Source organism: Natrix helvetica, assembly GCF_964273705.1.
Source record: "Natrix helvetica genome assembly, chromosome: 1".
Classification (NCBI taxonomy): Eukaryota; Metazoa; Chordata; class Lepidosauria; order Squamata; family Natricidae; genus Natrix; species Natrix helvetica.
In genome coordinates, this window is record NC_138548.1 from 71012526 (window position 1) to 71034860 (window position 22335).

At 36.9% G+C, this 22335-nt stretch overlaps 1 protein-coding gene across 2 annotated transcripts in view; it reads right to left on the reverse strand.

Moving 5' to 3' along the window:
• Positions 1 to 1411: 1411 nt before the first annotated feature.
• The window catches only part of EXD1 (exonuclease 3'-5' domain containing 1), a 34395-nt gene continuing 13471 nt past the window's right edge, over positions 1412 to 22335 (reverse strand). Inside the window, exons 3-12 of one of the 2 annotated variants that reach the window (XM_081954116.1) lie at positions 21167 to 21235; positions 18731 to 18794; positions 13894 to 14024; positions 8086 to 8153; positions 5808 to 5894; positions 5260 to 5364; positions 5039 to 5119; positions 4535 to 4678; positions 3869 to 4060; positions 1412 to 2714 (exon numbers count right to left, since the gene is read on the reverse strand). In XM_081954116.1, coding sequence (XP_081810242.1) covers positions 2421 to 2714; positions 3869 to 4060; positions 4535 to 4678; positions 5039 to 5119; positions 5260 to 5364; positions 5808 to 5894; positions 8086 to 8153; positions 13894 to 14024; positions 18731 to 18794; positions 21167 to 21235 — 1235 coding nt within the window. In that variant the 3' untranslated portion in view covers positions 1412 to 2420. The remainder of the gene's footprint in view (positions 2715 to 3868; positions 4061 to 4534; positions 4679 to 5038; positions 5120 to 5259; positions 5365 to 5807; positions 5895 to 8085; positions 8154 to 13893; positions 14025 to 18730; positions 18795 to 21166; positions 21236 to 22335) is intronic. The other variant, XM_081954115.1, reaches the window with a different exon arrangement.

Sequence of the window (22335 nt, forward strand, 5' to 3'; positions counted from 1 at the left end):
TCTTCAAATTCCAAATTTAGCCTGTGTAATGCAACCAAATAAGAACTATTTTCTGCATGATTCTTTGTGCAAAAGACACACTGTGGCATGCAAATATATTTTCTAATGCCATCATTGTTACTTTGCAAAGTACTAGTGTAGTATACAATATTGTTCCTTTACCATTGATAGTTGATCTTAAAAGGCTGAAGCTAGCCCTCACTTCAGTATCTTGTCATTTTGAATCCTGGTCGTTGTACCTGTGCTTCTTTAATCTTTTTTAATCTTAGTATCACATTTTTACTGTGCTTGTTGAGTTTCATTACTAGACCCTGCAAATCATTTATAGTTTCAGGTGTCAGAGAAAGCTCCATAGCTTAATCAGATCGATGTTTTCTCATCTCTTATCAATGTCAATTTGAATTTGATCATAAAACTCAATGATTTCCTTTTCTTTTGCATCAGAGGGTAGAGCAAGAGTGCCAAGCTCAAGGCCCGCAGGGCGGATTTGGCCCGCAGGGTGCCTAAATCCAGCTTGCGGGGCTGGCCTGGAAATATCAAAGGACTGGTCTGCTGTGCCTCTGGCAACCAAAACGGGGGATGGGAGAGCGCCCCCTTGGCACCCCGTTTTCAGCCTGGATGGCCTCCTGCAGCACTCCCCCGGCCAAAACATGGCACAAGATGTGAACCAGCAGGGTGCCACGGGAAGCATCCTGTTTCCCCCCTCCCCTGGCCAGCCCACGGAGAACAATGCTGATTTGGTCTCGAATAAATCCAGTTTGACACCCCTGGATTACAGCATAAACATGAATAATTGTCACATTAGAGGATTGTCTTGAAGTCTAATTGATCATTGGTCATTGATTGCATTGTAGCCCAAAACTATTCCTGCTACCACTGGTCGTCATTTAATGAACACAGTTGGGGCTGGAAACAATCATTAAGTAATGGGATTGGCCAAATGAAAGCACTTCTGTGCTTATGATCTTTCTTCAGCTTTTCTTTGCTTGCAAAATTTCAAATTTGAGGACTGGTTGCAAGTTATTTTTTCCTCACCATTGTAATGCAAACAGTCACGGTATAAGCAGTTGCTAAATAAGAACATATTATTTCCTGACTATGAAAGGAATTATCTGGACCCCTTTCAGTCAGGATTCAGGCCCAGTTACACTCTTGTTGTTTGCTGGTGAAAGCGGAATGGGAGTAGTGCAATCATCCTTGCTCTCCTTAACCTCTCAGCAGCCTTTGATACCATCAACCCTGGTAGCCTTTTGTGCTGGCTGCAGGGTCTGCAGCTGGGTAATAGAGTCTTGCACTGGTTTGGCTCCTTTCTCCAAGGCTGGTCCCAATTGGTGTTAATAAGGAGTGAGGGATCCAGCTCTTTTAAAAGACAGACTGTACACAATAACACAGCTCCATTGCACTATTCCCTCTGGAAATAAACAATTTTATTACTACATCCATTCTACACAAAGACTAACAACAAATCTAAAGTTTTATTTTAAACTGAACGTTCAAATTGTTTTACTGAAGGGAAAAATATCTCAAAACAGTGTCATGTTTTCTGAAAATTAGACAATAGATTATAGAAAGAAGATTAATATACCGCATTTTTCAGAGTATAAGACGCACCGGAGTATAAGACGCACCAAGTTTTTGAAGAGGTAAATTTAAAAAGTTTTTTGCAATCTGCAGACCTCCCAAACCCTCTGTATGCCTCATTTTTTGTGAAAAACGGGGCATGCAGAGAGTTTGAGAGGCCTGCAAAGTGCTCCTGGGGGCTGGGGGGAGGCAAAAATGAGCAAAAAACGGCCCATTTGTGAAAATGGGTCCATTTTTTGCCCCCAAAAGGGCATGCATCGCCTTTAGGTTTGTAGAGTGCTCCTGGGGGCTGGAGGCAAAAACGAGCAAAAAAAAGCCTATTTTTTACACACACACACCCCCCCCCCAAAAAAGAGCATGCATAGCCTTTAGGTGGCTTGTAGAGTACTGGGTTTCTTTTTTTGGTAAAAAGGAGCAGAAACTGGCCTGTTTTTTGCTCGTTTTTGCCGCCCCCAGGAGCACTTTGCAGGCGTCCCAACAAACCCTTTGCACATCCATTGTTGTGTAAGGGGTGGGGTTTCAGCAGGCCAAAAATGCTGTATTCAGTGTATGACGCACTCAGATTTTCACCCTCTTTTTTGGGGGAAAAAGGTGTGTCTTATACTCCAGAAAATACAGTAATATCTATAGAGATTCTCAGTCATCCAGGTCATGGTTGTCCCAAAGGTGCTTTTTTAAAGAGGCAACCAGATTTTCTTGCTTTTTCTTTGAAGATGGTTCTCTTCTCATCCAAGAAGCTTCTCAGAGCTGAAGAAGAGCTGCCTTGTTGTTGTTTTTTCTAGAGAAAAACTGAACTTTCTTTGTGGTTATTTTCCCCTTTTGTCTCTTCCAATGTCAGTTTACATGAAATGTCCCCTTTCCATTTTAGAGTCTATCTCATCATTGACAAGTATGGACTTTTGGTTATCATGGTTATATATCTCTTCTTTTTTATAATTGCCCTGGGTATCAGAACCTGGACAGTATGTTTTAGGATATGGTTCATTCTCTGCCTTTTTTCTTCTTATTGTCCCCATTCCCCTGATAAGGAAACCTTCCTCATTGAGCTGGAACTTTTGCACTGCAGTTTTTCTTCGGATGTTATAAAGATCTGCCAGTTGTCGTAGCTCTTCTGGTAACTCCATAGAAGATATCTGATTAACACAGGAACACAAACAGATGAGAACAGCACTTGATTATCATTATTTCTTTGAAGTGCTATGTTTTATTGCTGAATGAGGTAAATATGAATTCAGACGTTCCCTTATTTCTTTAAGGAATCTTTTTAATATTTTCTATAATGTTTGAAGAATATTTATATGTTTGAGGCAATTTTACTAGGGCTGTGCAAGGTATTTGGAAAAGGTAATCGGCAAAGCTTGTTTAAAGCCCTATTTCAAAACATTAAATCAGCTCTGTTCTTTGAAAAACGTCACACATGATGTGGCCACACACAGCCAGCCTTTTCATCCCAGCATTAAAATGAGGTTTGCATGGATTCACATGTATAAGCAAGGTTCAAAGCTGCAGCTGTTTGCAGACTACCTGTTTTGAATCCTTTGTACACACTGAGTATTTACTGCATATTTTTAATATGAAATTCACCAATATTCTCAAAATATTAAGCCACTGATCATTAAGATACATTGAAATATCACTTGTTGCTTGTATGTACACTGAGAACTTATGCACCAGAGACAAATTCCTTGTGTGTCCATTCATACTTGGCCAATAAAGAATTCTATTCCATTCTAAAAACAGGAGTTGTACCTGTTCCAATACTATTATTATTTTGATATAAGGTGAACACTTACTTCCATTTTTTTGATATTTTAAATTTTAACATTATTTAGCATCAATTTTTATTGATTTAACTTACTACTATTAGATTTTATTTAATGTTAATGAACTTTCTCTTTTCCTAATGCCCTAAAAAGATATGTAATAAGAAATATAGATAAAACAAATATTCTTTTCACAATTAAATATAGTAGGAAGAATGAACAATACATTTTTAATGTACTTGTTCTGCTAAATGAAAATTCTGAATTAATATGAATACTAACATCCAACTCAAATTAAGAGCTTTGCATCTTCTCTCTCAATAAAATGTAAAGCATCTTTAAAGCATCTTTACAACTGCCATTCTTCCACATAATTAAAACAGAATCACAGTAAAGGTTTTTTTTTTTAAAAAAATCTTCCCTAATGCAGGATTCAGTGCCAATAAAGTACTTTAGTTAGTAGCTAATAGCACTGATAAATTAGATGATCCTACCCCACAGTGTACAATTGAGATTGAACTCACCTTGATGCTCCCCAGGGGATCTGCAGATCCTTGCCTAAATGCATTCAAGTAACTATCTACTAATGTTGTTAAATCAGACATAATTTCACCAAGCAGCAGCAAACGGAGAGGGAGGAGATACACTGTTTCCAGGGCTAATATATTCAACAATACAGGTGGAAGGGGTCGCACAAACCAGACTTCAGGATCTTCCTATATGAAAAAGTACAAAACAGTAGTTTGGGGTATTCCTCAAAACTGACTTTGTTAGTAGAATTGCAGGTATAGTCTAACACGGGGGTGTCAAATTCACGTCGTCATGGCGGCATCACAGGACGTATCAGGACTTTTTCCCCCTTTGCTAAACTGGGTGTGGGAGTGGCCAGCACAGGACGTATCCGGCCCATGGGTGGGGTATTGACTGCCCTGGTCTAACAGCAAAGAACCATTTCATTTGGAAAGGCTACAAAATATTTCGTACATAATTTCTATCTTGTTATCAGCAACATCTAGCTCAGTACCAAATGAAAGAAAAATCATGGATTAGTATTTAGGAAAAGTATTAAGTGTATGCTATTTTAGACATAATTTCGATTACAACTTTAAGAAGCTTAAAATAAATAATGGGCTACAAAGCAGATCTGATTTCCTTCAACTCCCACCATGATGCCATCGGAGCCATCTTACCTCCATTGCTTGCTGTTTGTATTCCAAAAAAGAAATGCATTTGTCAGGCAGCCTAAAATATCGCATTAAACACTCTTGTAAAGTGCTGATTCTATGTGGAAGGTAGCCACCTGTTTCTGTTGAGAACTGCAATACATCAGCAACCTATCAGTGAAAAAGTGGAATGATCAATTAGTCACTTCTGTAGTTCACAAAAAGAAACTTGATTATAGGGGATTATTCTTCTGTCATTATTATTTTAATATTAATCCAACAAATAGGTTTTTTTTAGATTTAAGAATATTTTTCAGCAAATCATTGATATGTTATTAGCAAATAGAAAGGCAATAAAAGGTTTTTAGACAGCTGTAAATATCTTGACTGAGAAACAAGTTGTATGGAATGTTTTATGCATTCTTAAGGACAGATACATTTCAGATACATTACATACATTACTTTATGGAGTAGCATATTAAGCTACTTCCCCTCAAATCTGGTTACATACAAGAGTATTTGACAAGCTACCTGTGTATCAAAGACATTGGAGAGCACAATTCCATATTGGTGAGAAAGACAATCTGAGAGCCAACGACAATCATGGATAACCTAAGAAATATGAAGAAGAAGCAAGATCATTTTGATCAAGGAATATAATAAAAGTAACATATTTTCTGGCTTTTTAAAAAACACATTTTCAAGTTTCCTCACTATATGTTATTGGATATCCGTTTTACATAGATACATACTTTCAAAATATTCTGGTCCTCCAGTATCATTTGTAGTCCATTCTTGAACACTTGAGCTCCCAAAACAAAAACATCAAATAAGAAAACCTGACGTTTTGTTGCAACCTATAGTAAATACATACAGAAAAGAACAAAATTATAGATCTGCTGTAGTTCAAATATTAATACTAGAATATGGTTAGAGTATCAATATATTTTTGACATCTTAATTTTAAAGATGTCACAGTGGCAATATTTTGGTTTATTTCAATTTATGCATTTGATATGGATAGCTTTTAACTAACACCTTCCACAATATCTTGATGTTTCAAAGCAAATTACAACCCCAAATTACAATTCCAAATACTTACTACTCTCTATAGAAACTGAGAATTCTATCAAGGGCACCAGATATAAAAGCAGCAAAATATAAAATAGGAAAAATGATGAATTACCCTGAAAGGCAAAGTTATATATTTTTTATTCTTAGACTATTTTTGCTAATAAGAAAACTCTCGTATTTTTTAAAATTTACATTCCAAACTATAAGGCATATTGTGTATTCTTACTTGTAACCAAGAAAGTTTTCCATGCCGACACAAATTGACACCCTCTGCTGCTATACTACATACACTTTGATTTTTGATGTGCATCATCTAATAAGGAAACAAAAAAATATAGCAGGGGATGGAAGACAATGTAAAACAATAAGAAACTAGTTTTTGTATACAAAGTTAAACTGCATCATTAAATGTAGAAAGATAAAAAAGATGTTATAAGTACAGTGTATAACAATATCATCTACATTCCAGATCCATATTTTGGATGATATGTGTGGAAGTGCTATGGATTCTAGGCAGATAGGTAGATAGATGACATTCACGAAAGCCACCTAGTAGTAAGCAGACATCATGTAAACCCTTCATTTCACAACATATGGACAGATTTAATCATAATTTCAACTGAGAAACTCTGGGTATTCTAGACCAAACCTAATCCAAAAATGCTAGAGAATTCCTGAAAGCCTGGCACTCAGACAAATCATCCATCAACAGGCAGATACATTATAAACAACATCTACATCCCATTCAAAAGAGACAACCAAAAAGAAAACAAGACCAAAAACACCTCACTAGCAATCAACATTCAGATGATAACATTAACACTAGACCAGTGGTTCCCAACGTGAGGCCCACGCCCCACAGGGGGCAATTTGAACCTTGTTTAAACCATGTTAATGGCCTTTTAGGCTTCCTTTGTGTAAGTAGAGTTCACTTTTTGAGTAAAGTAAGAATTATATTTCACAGGAGGGGCATCAGGATTTTAGAGATGCTGAGGTGGGGCGTGGCCAAAAGTTAGTAGGAACCACTGCACTAGACCAACAAGAAGTAAACAATATCCCCAAAACAGTAAACAACAGCTTAATCAAGAAACCACCTAGACTATTCCCACCAACATTGACAAGGTAAACCATTAGTATATAAAATGAGAGCAAATTCCACTCTCTTCTAGTACTGATAATGTTACCTAGTTTGGTAATAAAATGTCTGCAAGAAAACAACCAAGCTCAGAGAGCACATACATACTATAAGCAATTAAAAAGTGTCCCATAAATAATGCCCAGGGTCATCTTATATCCTGGGTTTATTCTTAATTTAGCCCCACAAATATGACAACCTTTTGGAGGTGAGGGGTATGAGGAAGAAAATTTTGATCCACTGAAGGATTCGTCTGCTGGAAATTGAGAAGTTGCAATATAGGGAAATTCAATACAGATTTTGCCACTGTTCAGGAAGATTCCATGACTCTTTGAAATAGTTGTTCAGTGTGATTGAGTCACATACTCAATGCCTCACTCATAAAGTCTCACTCATACACACAGCAGACGAGTAATGGCTAGGAGGAGAGCATGCTGATTTCCCCATTTCCAGTGCATGATGCCTAAGGTACTTCTCCATTCAAATGTGACTGACCAAAGGACAGCTGCATACCAAGCTCCAGATCAGGGCATCACTAGTACCTTAAAGTAGGACTCAGAATGCAACTACTGTTCAATTTCCCCTGCCTGGATACAGAGCTACACTTTTCACTTTAAAGTCATGACTATGGGAGCAGACCATGCTTCAGCTGTGATGACACTCTGAAGTTAGGAATTCAGCTGCTCCTTAGCCTGCCCAGCCCAGAAACAGACCCGTTTTTTCACCGCCAATGATCTATAGTGCTTGGTTAAACTAGCAAGCTGCAACCTATTTCTGGCAGTCACTTCCCTGCTATGTGTGCACTGAGTAAGAAATTTCCTATTCTCTCTGCTGCTAGCAAGATGGCAGCTCCTTTTTCAACCCTCCTCGTCTCCATCAGATCTTAATTTTAGATCTCTGAAGGCACACTTCAGTTTTCTCTTGGTCTGCAACAAGGCAGGTCTACCAAAGCATTTTATGAACAAGAAATCAAAATTTCTATCCCAATACAATTTTCTGAGTAAGTGGATTATTTGAATTTTGGATCCTGATTAGGTGATCTGGAGGAGAGACAGGTCTGGAATAATTTGGTTACCATATTTAGGCTGAAATATTCAAAATCATAAACAATTATGCTTCTCCATTAATTATAGTGGAAAACTTTAAATTGGATTTTTTTTCTTTGTGATTTCTTTAGTGTAAGAAATTTACATTTTAAAACATCACAATGCTATTTTCTCCATTTTTTAAACGTAAGATTTGTGTATCAACATAAAAAAGGGCTTCACTATTGCAGCCCTTGAACAAATCCTCTTGAAGTACTCAGGAGCTTAAGACTCCTGGGGTATAGCAAAAATAATAAAAACACCCTTAAGAAGCAACTACTTACAGCAGAACCAAATGCCTTCTGGAATTGGTTAATAACAATATATTCTATGTCTTCCCCGCTATCTTCATCTGTAATAAAAAATTAAAACGTTTGAACTTTACCTGTAATCACTATATAGTCTCCTAAAGTACTTTCCAAATATACATGATGCTTCTTCCTTTACAAGAACAGATAAGCTAAGATTATTAAATTAAACCAATCAAGATAACGCTGGTTTAGACAGTAAATATGCTTCTTCAAAACATCCTCCCATACAATGCCTCGAAGACCAAATTATTCAATTGGATTTCTGGTAAGCAGTATTTTGCTAGCCGCTTAACAAGATAAAGAATCCCTTAAGTGGAACCTCACTCCTAATATTGGGTTGCTTTATTCCACAGCTGAATATTGTGCCAGTGTGTGGCTTAACAGCACCCACACCCAAATGGTTGATGTCCAACTCCACCAGATAATGTGTATAATCTCTGGAATGTTGCATTCCACTCCTGTGCACTGGTTACCAGTACTTAGCAATATCATACTGGCCCCACGTTAGAAGACAACAAGCTCTCCTTCGGCTCTAGTCAAGGATCCTTATTCACCAGGACGATGCAGGGTTTATCTCAAGACTGAAATCCCATAGGCCAGTATGGAAAACAGCAATTTACTTAACATCTACTCAGTTTAACCTCCAGAATGTCTGGAAAAAAGTAATGGTCCAAGCTAGCTTCTTATAGCCTGATCGTTAGTGATCTCTCAGGCAAGCCACCTGGTTTTGACCTGCCTCACTCTTTCTGGACAAAATTGAACAGGATCAGGTGTGATACTGGAAGAAGTGCTTCTGCCTTATATCAGGAGGGATGGAAAGATTCCCCTTGTTTGTTTGTGGTGCTGGTATGCATACTATTAAACATATTGTGCAAGATTGCTCACGATGTGCATTCTCTGGTTCCCAAGAAGACCAGCACAAAGCAGTGCCAGAGGCAATCTAAATAACTGAATTGAATAACTGAACTAAATAAATGTTTCCTTTTTTAAAAATAAAAAGGTTTTATTTGTTTTTAAAAATATGAACATTCCATCTTTCCTTAAACAGTGTGCTCTGATACAAATATCTCTATGCAATAACCATCAAAATTTACAACATCATTCACATTGATATTAATTCCCTAATCTTAGAATTATAGTATATTAAACAGTTGAATATAGTGAACCTATAATGTAACAATAACATTAAGCATACTAAACCTCATCATAATACTAACAATTATCATATTGTTTATCTCTCTATCTTATTTTCTATTCTTCTTTAAACTCCTTTTCTTTCCAACTTCCATTTTTATTCTCTAACCATTGATAAAATAATTCCAATATCAAATAATATTGTTTGTTCTTTCTCCTTAATTGCCAGTGTTAATCTGTTCATTTCTGCACATTCTAATATTTTTCTAATCGTCTAATCAGTAAGGATCTCTTCACTTTTCCAATGTTGTACAAATACATTTCTACCTGCGGTTAATATGTGAATAATTAAATATGTGTTCTCTTTACTATAAGTTTCCAGTAAGATCCCCAACAGAAATATTTCTGGTTTTAAATCAATGTGCTGTGTTATCATCTTTTCCAAGCTTGTATACATTTTTGTCCAATATTTTTTTACTTCTACACATGTCCACCACATATAATAAGATCCAGGTATCTGGTGGCACTTCCAACCTTTAAACATCCTGGCAGGTTGACATCTTTGCCAAACTTGCCGGTGCAAAATGCATCTATAAAACATCTTGTACAAATTGTCTTTATATGCAGATGATACCGTTAATTTGTAATTCCTATTCCATAGTTTCTGCCATTTGTCTAATTCTATTGTATGACCAATTTTTTTTGCCCATGCTATCATTGTCTCCTTTACTTGTTTGTCTTTCAATTTTATACCCAGTAGGTAGCTATCCAATTTCTTTATCAATCTTTCTTCTGTTCCTGTTAGTATCTTATCTTTTATAAAAACCATATAATTTAGTATCTTAGTATCTTTCTCATATCTAGAATGTATCTGCACATGAATAACATGTCATATCGATCCCTTGATCACTCAGTTCTTGTTTAGTTTTGAGTTCCCCCTTTTCATTCATGATACTTTTATATCTAACAATATTTCCCTGTTAATAACATTTGGGTGAATCAGTACTTCCATTGTTGAAAGCCAAACTGGTATTCTCAAACCAGGTTTTATCCCATACTAATATATTAATGCATTTCTTATATAATGTCTTTGAAAGTAACCATGTATCCTATTTTTCCACTACCACAAGAAAGCATGCCATGTGCTTCCAAAGTCAATAATCTTGTATACCTCAATATAATCCATTCTTTCATCCATGTTAATACAGTGGCCTGGTAAAAATAAATGGTTCCTAATATACATTTTTTGTACACAAAGATTCCATTTGGCTCTATTATTCAAGCCATACATCTATGGGCAATTTTCATAAATAACTTTTGTTATTTGACCTATTATGGGTGGTTGTACAGGAACATGCCATATCTCTTTCTTCAGTTACAGTTATAAATAGCATTAAATATATCTTTCCTTTTTTCCCATGTTTTTAAAAACTACTATTTTAAGCTCCAATCCTATACTCAATAGTATACAGTGGAAGCCATGTAGTTGAAAATCAATGTTCTCTTTTGCTCAGACAGATATATTTTATGCTAATGTGAAGTTAATATTTGAGATATTTACTTATATATTCAATTTATATAGTTGCCCATCTTACATTCATGACTCTACAAAGTTTACAAATAAAAAATAAACATTATCCAAAAAAATTAAAAGCCATACAAACAATAAAAACATATATACCTGTGGTGGATTTCCATTTTTTTTACTACCGGTTTGCTCGTGCATTTGCACGTGCTTCTGCGCATGCACAGGAGCCCCCGGGCAGGTGGGCAGAGCTTCCTGCTGCCACTACTACCACTTCCCCTGATCTGAGCAGAACCAGGAGCAACCCACCTCTGATATTCTGCCTAGGCAGGGGTGTGGACTAGAAGACCTCCAAGGTCCCTTCCAACTCTGCTATTGTATTATTGTATTGATATGTACTACGAAAACACTTTGCTTGTTTGTTTGCAAGCTTCAATAAGCCCAAACTGAGTATCATTGGGCAAGCATCTGAATCAAGGTAACTCAAATCCACTACTTTATAGAATGCATACTAAATCTGGGACTCAAGCCCATTATCTTATACAATGTGTCCAAAATCCAGGACTTATTACTTCCATGTAACTAATTTCAAGCATCTTCACACCAGGTTGTTGCCATTGCAGCATCACCGCTGTCATCTGAGGTCACATGATCATACTTTTTTGATGCTCCCTGTCAGCTTTCCCGGAAACAAAATCAATGCAGAAGCCAGCAGGAAATCAGAAGTCATCCCACAATGGTATGTTGTGGCCAGAATTCCCAGGAGGGAGCGGGTGCATTCCAGAGGAATAAGAAGCAGTTCAGTTCAGATAGTTTGTGTAAGACCAAATGGATGAGGATAGCCCTTCCCTGAAAGTTATCAGAGTTTATGCTTGATACAGATAGTAGGGTGCTTCCATTTCAGTTTGCATGTTTCTGTCTACAGGGGTGGAACAGTAAAGAAAAGTAAAGAAGCACCATCATTCTTTGTTTGGGGAGCCTGACGCTTCTATTCCCACTGCTTTTGTGCCTGTCCACTGTCATTTTACTTCTTTATTTAGGTAAAAAATATTTCTGAAAGGATGAACCAACAGATCATGGGTTGTCTAGTTAAGAATTAAAAGTCTTTGAGGAAGTTATCTGAAGAATATAGATACTCAAGAACAGTATAGCCATTTTATGAGCTCGGCACCACTCTCTGATCCCTGGGGTCAGAAGACAAAGCAGGTTTTCTGACTCTCCTGGAATAGTCATCAACATGACTTTGGGAGGAATGTTGTTCCATAGATAGGGTGCAGCTGCAGCAGCAGAAATGCCCACCACCTGAGTCCCAGCAGGAGACATTCTCAAGTGGACAGAACCTTCAACAAGCCTCTTCTGCTGCACCTGATGGGATGGAGAGATGTCACTGGGGAGAAGTGGCTCCTCAAATAACCTGGCCTCATGCCATGTTAGCTCAAGTTAAATAAAGAACTACTTTTGTTTCTGCCATCAAAATCCACCTTATGATAAAGCTTACAATAAAGCATTCCTTAGCACATGTATTTGTTTTGTATTATAATATTTGGACAGTCCATGGGGATCAATTCACTCAGTGTATTCTCCCCAACAAAATGTATGAATGGTCACCAGTAGAGAGACAGTAAGACAGTAGAACCTCATGTTGTTTTCCTGGTTTCTATTTTCTGTTGCAGCCCCTATGTTACAGTACAGAAAGCTTCCATCCTGAGGTCAATTCAGCAGCAATCCCAATAGCCTTCCAGAAGCTGGTAAAAATAGAGTTTTTCAGCAAGTATTTGAGGAATGATACATACGTATTATCAGTATTGATGAAATGTATTATTAAGGTATTGCTGTTTTAGTTTAAATATTGGTTTATTATTGTAAACTTCTGGGAATCTGAGCACATTATTGCAGCAAATGTATCTATGTAAATATATGTATATGTGTAAATAAGTAAGATACTTCAAAAAATGGAAAACCCAATATGCCTTTTAGAAATATGTGAATGCAGTGTTGAAGAAAAAGGAAGTTGAACTTCAAAAGGTTATGAAAGATCATATTTGTAATATGACTAGGAAAAAAGAGGCCAAGTATGTGCTAAGTGGATGCTGTACTTCTCCATTTTTCTGCTTTTTCTAGTTTCTTAGTTAACTTTTTCTATGCATAATAAGCCTAAAGTAAAGGTATAGACTTGCTTGAGTTGAAATTAACATTTGATGGCTATATACTCTTATCAATGTGGTGCTTTCGGTGGCAATTCAAAAATGGTTTACACTTCCCTTTTTCAGCTTCCCCATCTGCCCTGTAGCCTTGGGATTTCCTTGTGCTCTTTCATCAAATGAGACCAGATCTAAGCCAATTTAGTTGTGAGGACCAAGCCAGATTCAAAGAGCCTGGGACTTCATAGGCCTATTACCTTAATAGTTAACATCAATTGTTCCTTCAACTGAAAATCAACCAGCTCTCATTCTGGTCCATAGCAGTATTCAGGGAGGTAAAAAGAGATATAAGTTTTTAACCTGGAGATCAACTGGAAATAAGAAAGAGGGGGCCAAGTGGCTTTAGGCTTATAGCTATCCATTGCTAGCTTTCTTTTCTAATATCAACTTTTCTAATATTTAGAATTAGCTAATCAATTAGCTAATCAAAGAGATGTCCTTGAATCTCCACACACTCATTCTTAAGTAATGGTTGGAATAAAACCTGACAGTAACTTTTTTTTCAAGATCAGCTAGGGTTGGCTAGATGTTGCTACCTGTTAAGACATTTTAGTCCATCTAAAACATAATATAATTGTTTCTTCCTGACAAATGTGAGGAAAACCTAATTTTTGTTATTTAAAGGTTTGCCATCAATTTTTAGTAATATGTGCTCTTGGGTGGTTCTAGGGGTTTTTAAACACTAAAATGATAGTAGAAGAAGTATTAGCAATCTCTTCAGCGAACCATAAAACCAAATTGACAAAACAAAGGTAATATCCTCAGACAAATGCTGTCATTATATATTTCTACCCCTACATTTGCCCTACATTGTCATGACACACATTTCATCATTTGCCATCCATTCTGTGGCTGTTCACGCATTGTGCAGGACATAAATGATTTACAAATTAAGTACTGAAGTGAACTCTTGATAATTACCAGGAAATTTAAACTTAACATTACCCAAACAGAGTTGCTGGCAGACTGGGGAAACAACATTAGCTCTATGGGTGCTTTGATCCAGCAGTGATCCTTGGTCGATTTCAGACAACTTAGTAAGTGGAAATTCCCTGCAGAAGATATTATTTGAATTTTGTTTAACAAAAGTAAAATTGCTCACAGGATGCTGGTTACATTTTAGTCTACCCAAAACAAAATTGTTTTACATACAGTAATGAGGGTTTTTTTTTAGTCAAATATGCTTTTGGCTTCAGATGTTAACTGTTCTTTAAATCTTGCTTTATCAGTTAATTACTCAAATGTCATTCAAAAGAAAAAAGGGGCTTTAGCTTTAGCTGAATGCATTACCAAAGGCAAGCTCAATCATAAAGATTATGATAAGAAAGAACTTTAATGCATCAAATAAGGCAGCACCTGAGGCATGGCTAGCCAGTAATGGAGCAGAAAAGCTAGATCTAAGGAATTCAACCTTAGCACATGTATAGACTTTGTCTCAAAGACAAAGGAATGTAAAATAAATGGCCCATAATTTTCTCATTTATATCTTACAAAATTTTGAACAACATAACATTCGGGAAGTAAATGGCAATTTCAATGCAGCCATACTTGAAAGTTGCCTACAATACCAAGTCTTCACAGTCAGTCCCTCCTTCTCTTAAACAGCACTGCTCCCAAGGTTAGATTGGCTCCCATTCTATTGGGTTTTTAAAAAAAGAAAACTATTTATTTTGCTATTTTATGAAATCCTAGAAGTAGTTGTGATAAGGGGGACCCTTCTACTTTCAATCAGTTTTAGTCAGTGACATGTATGTATGTATGTATGTATGTATGTATGTGTGTTACTTGTGTTACTAGTCTCCCTTTATTTATTTATCAGCACAAACACAACATATATATATCACGCACGCACGCATACATATACAGTACTGTACAAAAGTTTTAGGCAGGTGTGAAAAAATGCTGTAAACAAAGAATGCTTTCAAGAAATATAATGATTGCTTATTTTTGTCAATTTTCAAAATGCAAAGTGAGCGAACAAAAGAAAAATCTAAATCAAATCAACATTTGGTGTTACTACCTTTTGCCTTCAAACCAGCATCCATTCTCATAGGTACACTTGCACAAAGTCAGGGAATTTGTAGGAGTATAGTCAGGTGTATGACCAACCAATTATACCAAAAAGGTGCTAATGATCATCAATGCCACAGATAGGTTGAAACCCAGTCATGAACTGACACAGAAACAGCTGTGTAGGTGGTGTAAAACTGGGTGAGGAACAGCCAAACTCTGCTACCAAGGTGAGGTTGTGAAAGACAGTTTCATGTCATGGCAAGATGGAGCACAGCAACAAGACACAAGGTAGTTATACTGCATCAACAAGGTCTCTCCCAGACAAAGATTTCAAAGCAGACTGGGGTTTCAAGATGTGCTGTTCAAGCTCTTTTGAAGAAGCACAAAGAAACGGGCAACATTGAGGATCAGAGATGCAGTGGACAGCCAAGGAAACTTAGTGCAGTAGATGAAAGACACATCAAGCTTATTACTCTTTGAAATCGGAAGATGTCCAGCAGTGCCATCAGCTCAGAACTGGCAGAAACCAGTGGGACCCAGGTACACCCATCTACTGTCTGGAGAGGTCTGGCCAAAAGTGGTCTTCATGGAAGAGTTGCAGCCAAAAGCCCATACCTCCGATGTGGGAACAAGGCCAAGCGACTAAAGTGGGCACAAAAACATAGGAACTGAGGTGCAGAAAAATGGCAGCAGGTGCTCTGGACTGATGAGTCAAAATGTGAAATATTTGGCTGTAGCAGAAGGCAGTGTGCTCGTCAAAGGGCTGGAGAGAGGTACAATAATGAGTGTCTGCAGGCAACAGTGAAGCATGGTGGAGGTTCCTTGAATGTTTGGGGCTGCATTTCTGCAAATGGAGTTGGAGATTTGGTCAGGATTAATGGTGGTCTCAATGCTGAGAAATACAGGCAGATACTTATCCATCATGCAATACCATCAGGGAGGCGTATGATTGGCCCCAAATTTATTCTGCAGCAGGACGACGACCCCAAACATACAGCCAAAGTCATTAAGAACTATCTTCAGCGTGAAGAAGAACAAGAAATACTGGAAGTGATGGCATGGCCCCCACAGAGCCCTGATCTCAACATCATCGAGTGTATCTGGGATTACATGAAGAGACAGAAGGATATGAGAAAGGCTACATCCACAGAAGATCTGTGGTTAGTTCTCCAAGATGTTTGGAACAACCTACCAGCCGAGTTCCTTCAAAACCTGTGTGCAAGTGTACCTAGAAGAATTGCTGCTGTTTTGAAGGCAAAGGGTGGTCACACCAAATATTGATTTGATTTAGATTTCTCTTTTGTTCATTTACTGCATTTTGTTCATTTATGAACATAAATGTTTAACACTTCCATTTTTGAAAGCATTATTTGTTTATAGCATTTTTTACATACATATATACATACATACATACATACATATGTATGTTTTTGTAGATTTTCACCAGTGTAGGTATGCTGGTCTTGTAGTATTCGGGTCTTTTCCTGTGTAAGATTGAGATTGTTTTGGCAACATTTTGGCAAGGTCTCACTCGCCATCTTCAGGCTGGGTTTTGGGCTTAAAGCATGGTCGGAGCTGCTGTCTTCCTAAAAATCTTAGTGGGGGGTGGGGAGTGCTGGCTTTGTTTCAGTAAGTGGAATGATTGGTTGTGTGGTTGTATCATGATTGGTAGATCATTGGTGCTGATTAGTGCTGGCTGTGTGTCCATTGTTGTTTCGTGTTGTAATGGCCTGGGTGGTGGGTGGGGCTTGTTTGTTGACTAGGGCTAGTTTCCAGATGTCTGGTAGGCGGGAGGTAACATCACGTTTATTCATGTTGTGAGAGTGTTTCTCTATTTCCATAGCTTCCATAATTATTGTCTTGTTGAAGTGTTCAGTTTTGGAGATTAACATGGTTCCTTCAAAATTAATTTCATGTTCCGTAGCTTTAAGGTGCTGGAAAAGGGAGGAAGTTTTTTCTTTTTTTCTTACTGCGTTGTTGTGTTCTGCAATACGTGCATTTATTCTCCTGTTCGTTTGTCCTATGTATATTGCAGGGCAGATTTTGCATGGTATTTCATAGACTCCTTGGTTTTCTAACATTTTAAGAAACCCCAAAGACAAAATCCAGCTAGAAAACCAAGGAGTCTACATTGCCAAGACAATCTCAATCTTACATGGGAAAAGACCCGAATACAACAAGACCAGCATATATATATATATATAGACTTGTATCAACTGTTGCTTCATTTTCATTACAGTAAGACAAAATTTAGCTACCATAGGGGTCATAATTAATTTCATATCTGTTAAGTATTACTTTACAGAATAATTATTCATCCTTCCTGGGTTGACCTGCCTGGGCACTAAGGGTTAAGATGTCCTTATCCCAAATATTCCTATGGAAGTTACAATATAAGAGCTCTCAACGAACTGCTTTTATCTCCACAGATCTACTTGGATGGATAAGCTTCATTTTAGGTAGTCCTTGACTTACATCCACAATTGGGATCAGAATTTCCATTGTTAAGGAAGTCAGTTGCTAAGTGAGTTACACCTGATTTTACAACATTTTTTGCCATTGTTAAGTAAATGACTGCAGTTGTTAAGAGAATCATGCAGTCATTAAATGAATCTGGCTACCCAGACTTTGCATGTCGGAACCTGGCTGGGAAGATCATAAATGGATGCTGGGATATTGCAACTGTTGTAAATATGTGTCAACTGTCCGAATTTTGATCAAGTGATCTTGCGGATGATGCCATAGTCATAAAATGATGACTAGTAATGAGTCACTTTTTTCAGTGCCATTGTAACTTCAAACAGTCACTAAATGAATAGTGATAAGTTGAGGACTACCTATGGTGAGGTTTTATAGTACTATCCTACAAAGTGAAGACCTTCCTGTTACAGCTTGATTTTTGTTGTTCCTCCTTTTGTTGTTCCTCCTTGATGGGAGCTAACAGTAAGCAACAGGCTAATCAAGGAATCACCAAGAACACTCCCACAAAGGCTGACAGGGTAAGCCACTAGTATATAAGAAGGGAGCAAGTGCTACTCCTCTCTAGCACTGATGATGTTACCAAGCTGGGTAATGAAATGTCTACAAGAAAACAACAAAGCTGAGAGAGCACTGAGGACCCCATAGTAAGATGGATATCTTCATCCAACATTTGTGGATTCAATCACGATTAAGACAAAACTTGGCTTAGTACAATGTCTGAATCTAGGTAGAATCTTTACTTCAGCTAATTTCATTATAATCATTATTACAATTTCTGACAAGGATATGGAAGAGATGAGATCTAAATAGATGCTAGGAAATTGTCTGACTTCTTAGCCAGCAATTTACATAATTTTGGGGTGAGGACCTTGAAAGCACAACAATATGCATAAACAGTCACCCTTACCTTATTGATATTAAAGCAAAGCAGGTTCATGACAAATACATATTTATAGTATGATGGCATATAACAGCATTTCTTTGGCTGGAAATAATGGTATAGAACCTGAACACTAAATTGGAGAAGGCTATATTATATAGTATAGATACACATACTATATATACTGTATATACAAGCACATTATTAAATAACAGTAGGCAGCCTTAATATCTTTAGGTTCCTGGTCTTAGGAACATCAGGTTCTTAGAAACTTAGGTTTTGATAGATCACTAGTATACAAATAAGACTTTCCACTGAGAATAAATAGCTTTTCCTAATAGTCAGGATCCCAGTCATTTCTCATAACAAAAACCTCATGTGTACCTGGATCCAGTAGGAGTGAGATTTCCTCCTGCAGAAGATTGTTCCAGGTCGTCAAGCAATTCCACTGAAACATAGATCAACAATTCCTATTAAGGATTTAAAGTTGAACCACGAACTGTACTTAATAACCAGATGAGATAAGTTAAAAGTGAATACCGACACAATAACAAGTGAACCTGCCTGGATTAGGGCATGATAGAAAATCAAGTAGCAACAAGCTATGAAATGTGCATGTTACATAACACAACAGGATTACGTAATGTTACATGCAAACTTTATGCAAATAGAATATAGGCTGCAATGGTTTATTCTAAGTTAACTCTCCTAAAACCATTTTGTTTTTGTTGTCAAAGAAGCTCATATTACACAATTCACATATTTGCAATAGCAACTTCTTTAAGATCTTCCAAATATGGCAAATTCAGAAGAGTACCTTGGAACTTTTCAAAGTTTTGAAATAGATCAGAAATAGCAGAGAGGGAGAAGAACAAACAAACATGGTTCTGAAAAACTACATGCAGGTAATTTACAATATTCAGAGTATTTTATGCAGCTTATATATTCAAATAATATACAGTCCCAAATATTTTTCCAAATAAACTGGTTCTTACTTTATTAGCACAGATAGGATTAAAATGTGAAGAAAAAGACTTCTAATTATAACTCAGGACACTTCACACCACTACTATTATGATCCCTAATTAGAACATTGAACATGGAATTCCAGGATTGGAAGGGACCTTGGAGGTCTTCTAGTCCAACCCTTGCTCAAGCAAGCAACCATTCCAGCCAAATGGCTGTGCAGTCTGTTCTTGAAATCCTACCAGCTGATCTGAACAAGAAAAAAGCCACTCTCCCACCTTCAGCTGCTGCAGTCCAACAGCAAAGCTCTTTTCACTCCTATGCCATCTAAAAAGAAAAGATACCCCCTTCCCCACCTGGAGAGTCCTGGGGCTTTGCATGTTTGAGCTAGGCTACAAAATCCAAAACCAGGATTTCCTTTTGAGGATCAGAAGCCAGAAGACGAATTGAAAGATGAGACAAGAGTTCCATGTCATGTGAGAAATAGAAGATCTTAAGCAAAAAGAAAAAGAAAAAAGAGCTTTACAGCAGTTTTAGAAAGTATATAGGTAGTCCTTGATTTACAACAGTTCATTTAGTGACTGTTTAAAGTTACAACAGCACTGTGTTTTTCATACTTGCTGTTTAAAGTTATGATGGTCATAAGTATGTTTTTCATACTTACTACTGTTGCAGCATTCCCCATGGTCACAATTCAGATGCTTGGCAACTGACTCATATTTATGACAGTTGCAGTGTCCTCAGAGTCAGATGAACACCTTTTGTGACCTTCTGACAAGCAAAGTCAATGAAGAAGCCCGATTCACTTAACAACTGCAGCAGGGGTGGGATTCTATCGGTTCAGACAAACCGGTAGCTCTGACAATCAGCTGGGAGAGAACCGGTTCACTCCGATGATCAGGTGGGCCCGCCCGCCCTCCCCTGCGCCCTACTGAGCTATATCTTCTCAGCTGATTCGCGCGGCACATTGCCGCACCTCAGCTGTGTTACTCCACAGCAGTAAAATGAAAGGTAAGTATTCTTATCTTCACCCCATTTTATAACAACGCATGAAGCGCATGATCACCAAACCAGTTGTTAAACTGGCAGGATCCCACCACTGAACTGCAGTGATTCGCTTAATTACAGTGGCAAGAAAAGTTATAAAATGGGGTGAAACTCACCTAAGAACTCTTTTGCTTAGCAATAGAAAATTTTGGTTCACTTATGATTCCCAAATCATAAATTTGGACTATCTGTAATGCAGTTAATTGTGAAAAGAACACATGAAGGGCATGTGGAAAATGCCCTTAGCTTGCATTGTATTAGACCAAATTGCTTTGTTTGAGGTTAGCTTTCAAATCCTGTTCATCTGTGAACATTTTGCTTTAAGGGTAAAGGAAGATTAACTAGGTCTCAGTAAACTTTAGAAATAATGTGTGTAAAATATTGGAATTTACCCAACATTCCTTACTATAGTCTTACAAAGTATTTTGTGACTGAATGATTATGTCTATAGATTCCAATGGATCCAAAATACTTTATATGTAATTAATTTATAAATAGAACCCAATTCAATAAAATCAAAGCAATAGAATTGCTATATTTCTTAATAAATAGTTTTACAGTAATTCATTTCATTGTTGTTTTGTAAGGCTTGAAATAAAATCAAAGATCTAATGAAAATATATTTAAAAATATATTTTAAACTTATTTCATACTTCAGTCAGTATCAAAGAATATATTGTAATTATCATGGTCAACTGGAAATTTGAGATTAAAAAACACTCCTAATTAATATGAAGTCCTGAAAATATCAGTTAACATTATATCAAATATCAAACTTTTAAAAATGTAATTGTAAAATGTTCTCACCATTAACAATTTCATGGCCAAAGAACCTCTTTATTCCTGGTACATTTCTGCCATTTTCCAAATTCTTAACTGAAAGAAATAAACAGAATAAGTATCATTCTGTTTAGATAAACAAAGTTCGGTTTAATACTAAAATTTAGAACCAATTCTAAATTGGTTAGAATAAATCAATTCTAAGAAGAATAAAATATTTCAATATTGTAATACAGTATAGTATTAGGATGTGAGAATACTCAGAAATAGTTATTTCTTCTAGCAATAGTTATGTATAGTTATAACTTATTCAGAAATAGTAAGTTCCCTTCCATGAGCCTCTGTTCTTTAATTAATTAAATTTACACTAATATTACTTTTGATAAAGCTGTCTTCTTCGCTAGCAATCTTTTATGTACCAAACCGAAAATATTATACAGTACATTAACAAATAAATTGTAAAAAAATACATTAGTAATGCTTTGGAATCAATATGTAGAAAAGGATAACTAAAATTATTAGGAGGCTAGAATGGTTACAATGTACTTTTCAGCCTTAGAGCAATGACTTGTATGGGTGAGACAGAGGTCAAAAACAAGTTTTTCTCTCTCAATTGATGAAATGGAGGATCATCCATTGAAATTAAATATGAGGAGACTCTAGATCAGGGCTGTCAAACTTACGGCCTGCAGCCCAGATGCGTCATGCACTGCCCACGTCCACACCTGGTTTAGCAAAGGGGGGAAAGTTGCGATACATCATGGGACGCTGCGCGTTTGGCACCCCTGTTCTAGATCAATAGGTAATAGCACATCTTCACGCAAAGCATGGTTAATCCAAAGAATTCACTGCATCAGATATGATAATGATCACCAATTTAGATTGCTTTTAAAAAAGGGGTTTGATAATTTAAGGAGAATAATTTATGATAAAACGTAAGTACCATTCTGTAAATACCAGCAACAATGATAAAATGCTGTTACCATCTGTTCTGCTTGAAATATTCCCAAAGTGATTCAATTGGTTACTTTATATTAGTAGGTACTTTGGCTTGATTCTGCAGGGTGAGTATATGTGTATGGGGGGCGGGGGGGGGGTTGTCAGGTTTTATCGTGTTAAAAGTATAGTAGTGACTAATTTGAACTCTACTCTTAATATTTTAAAGTTCTAAACAGCACTTGCGGGTCTCCCTGGAA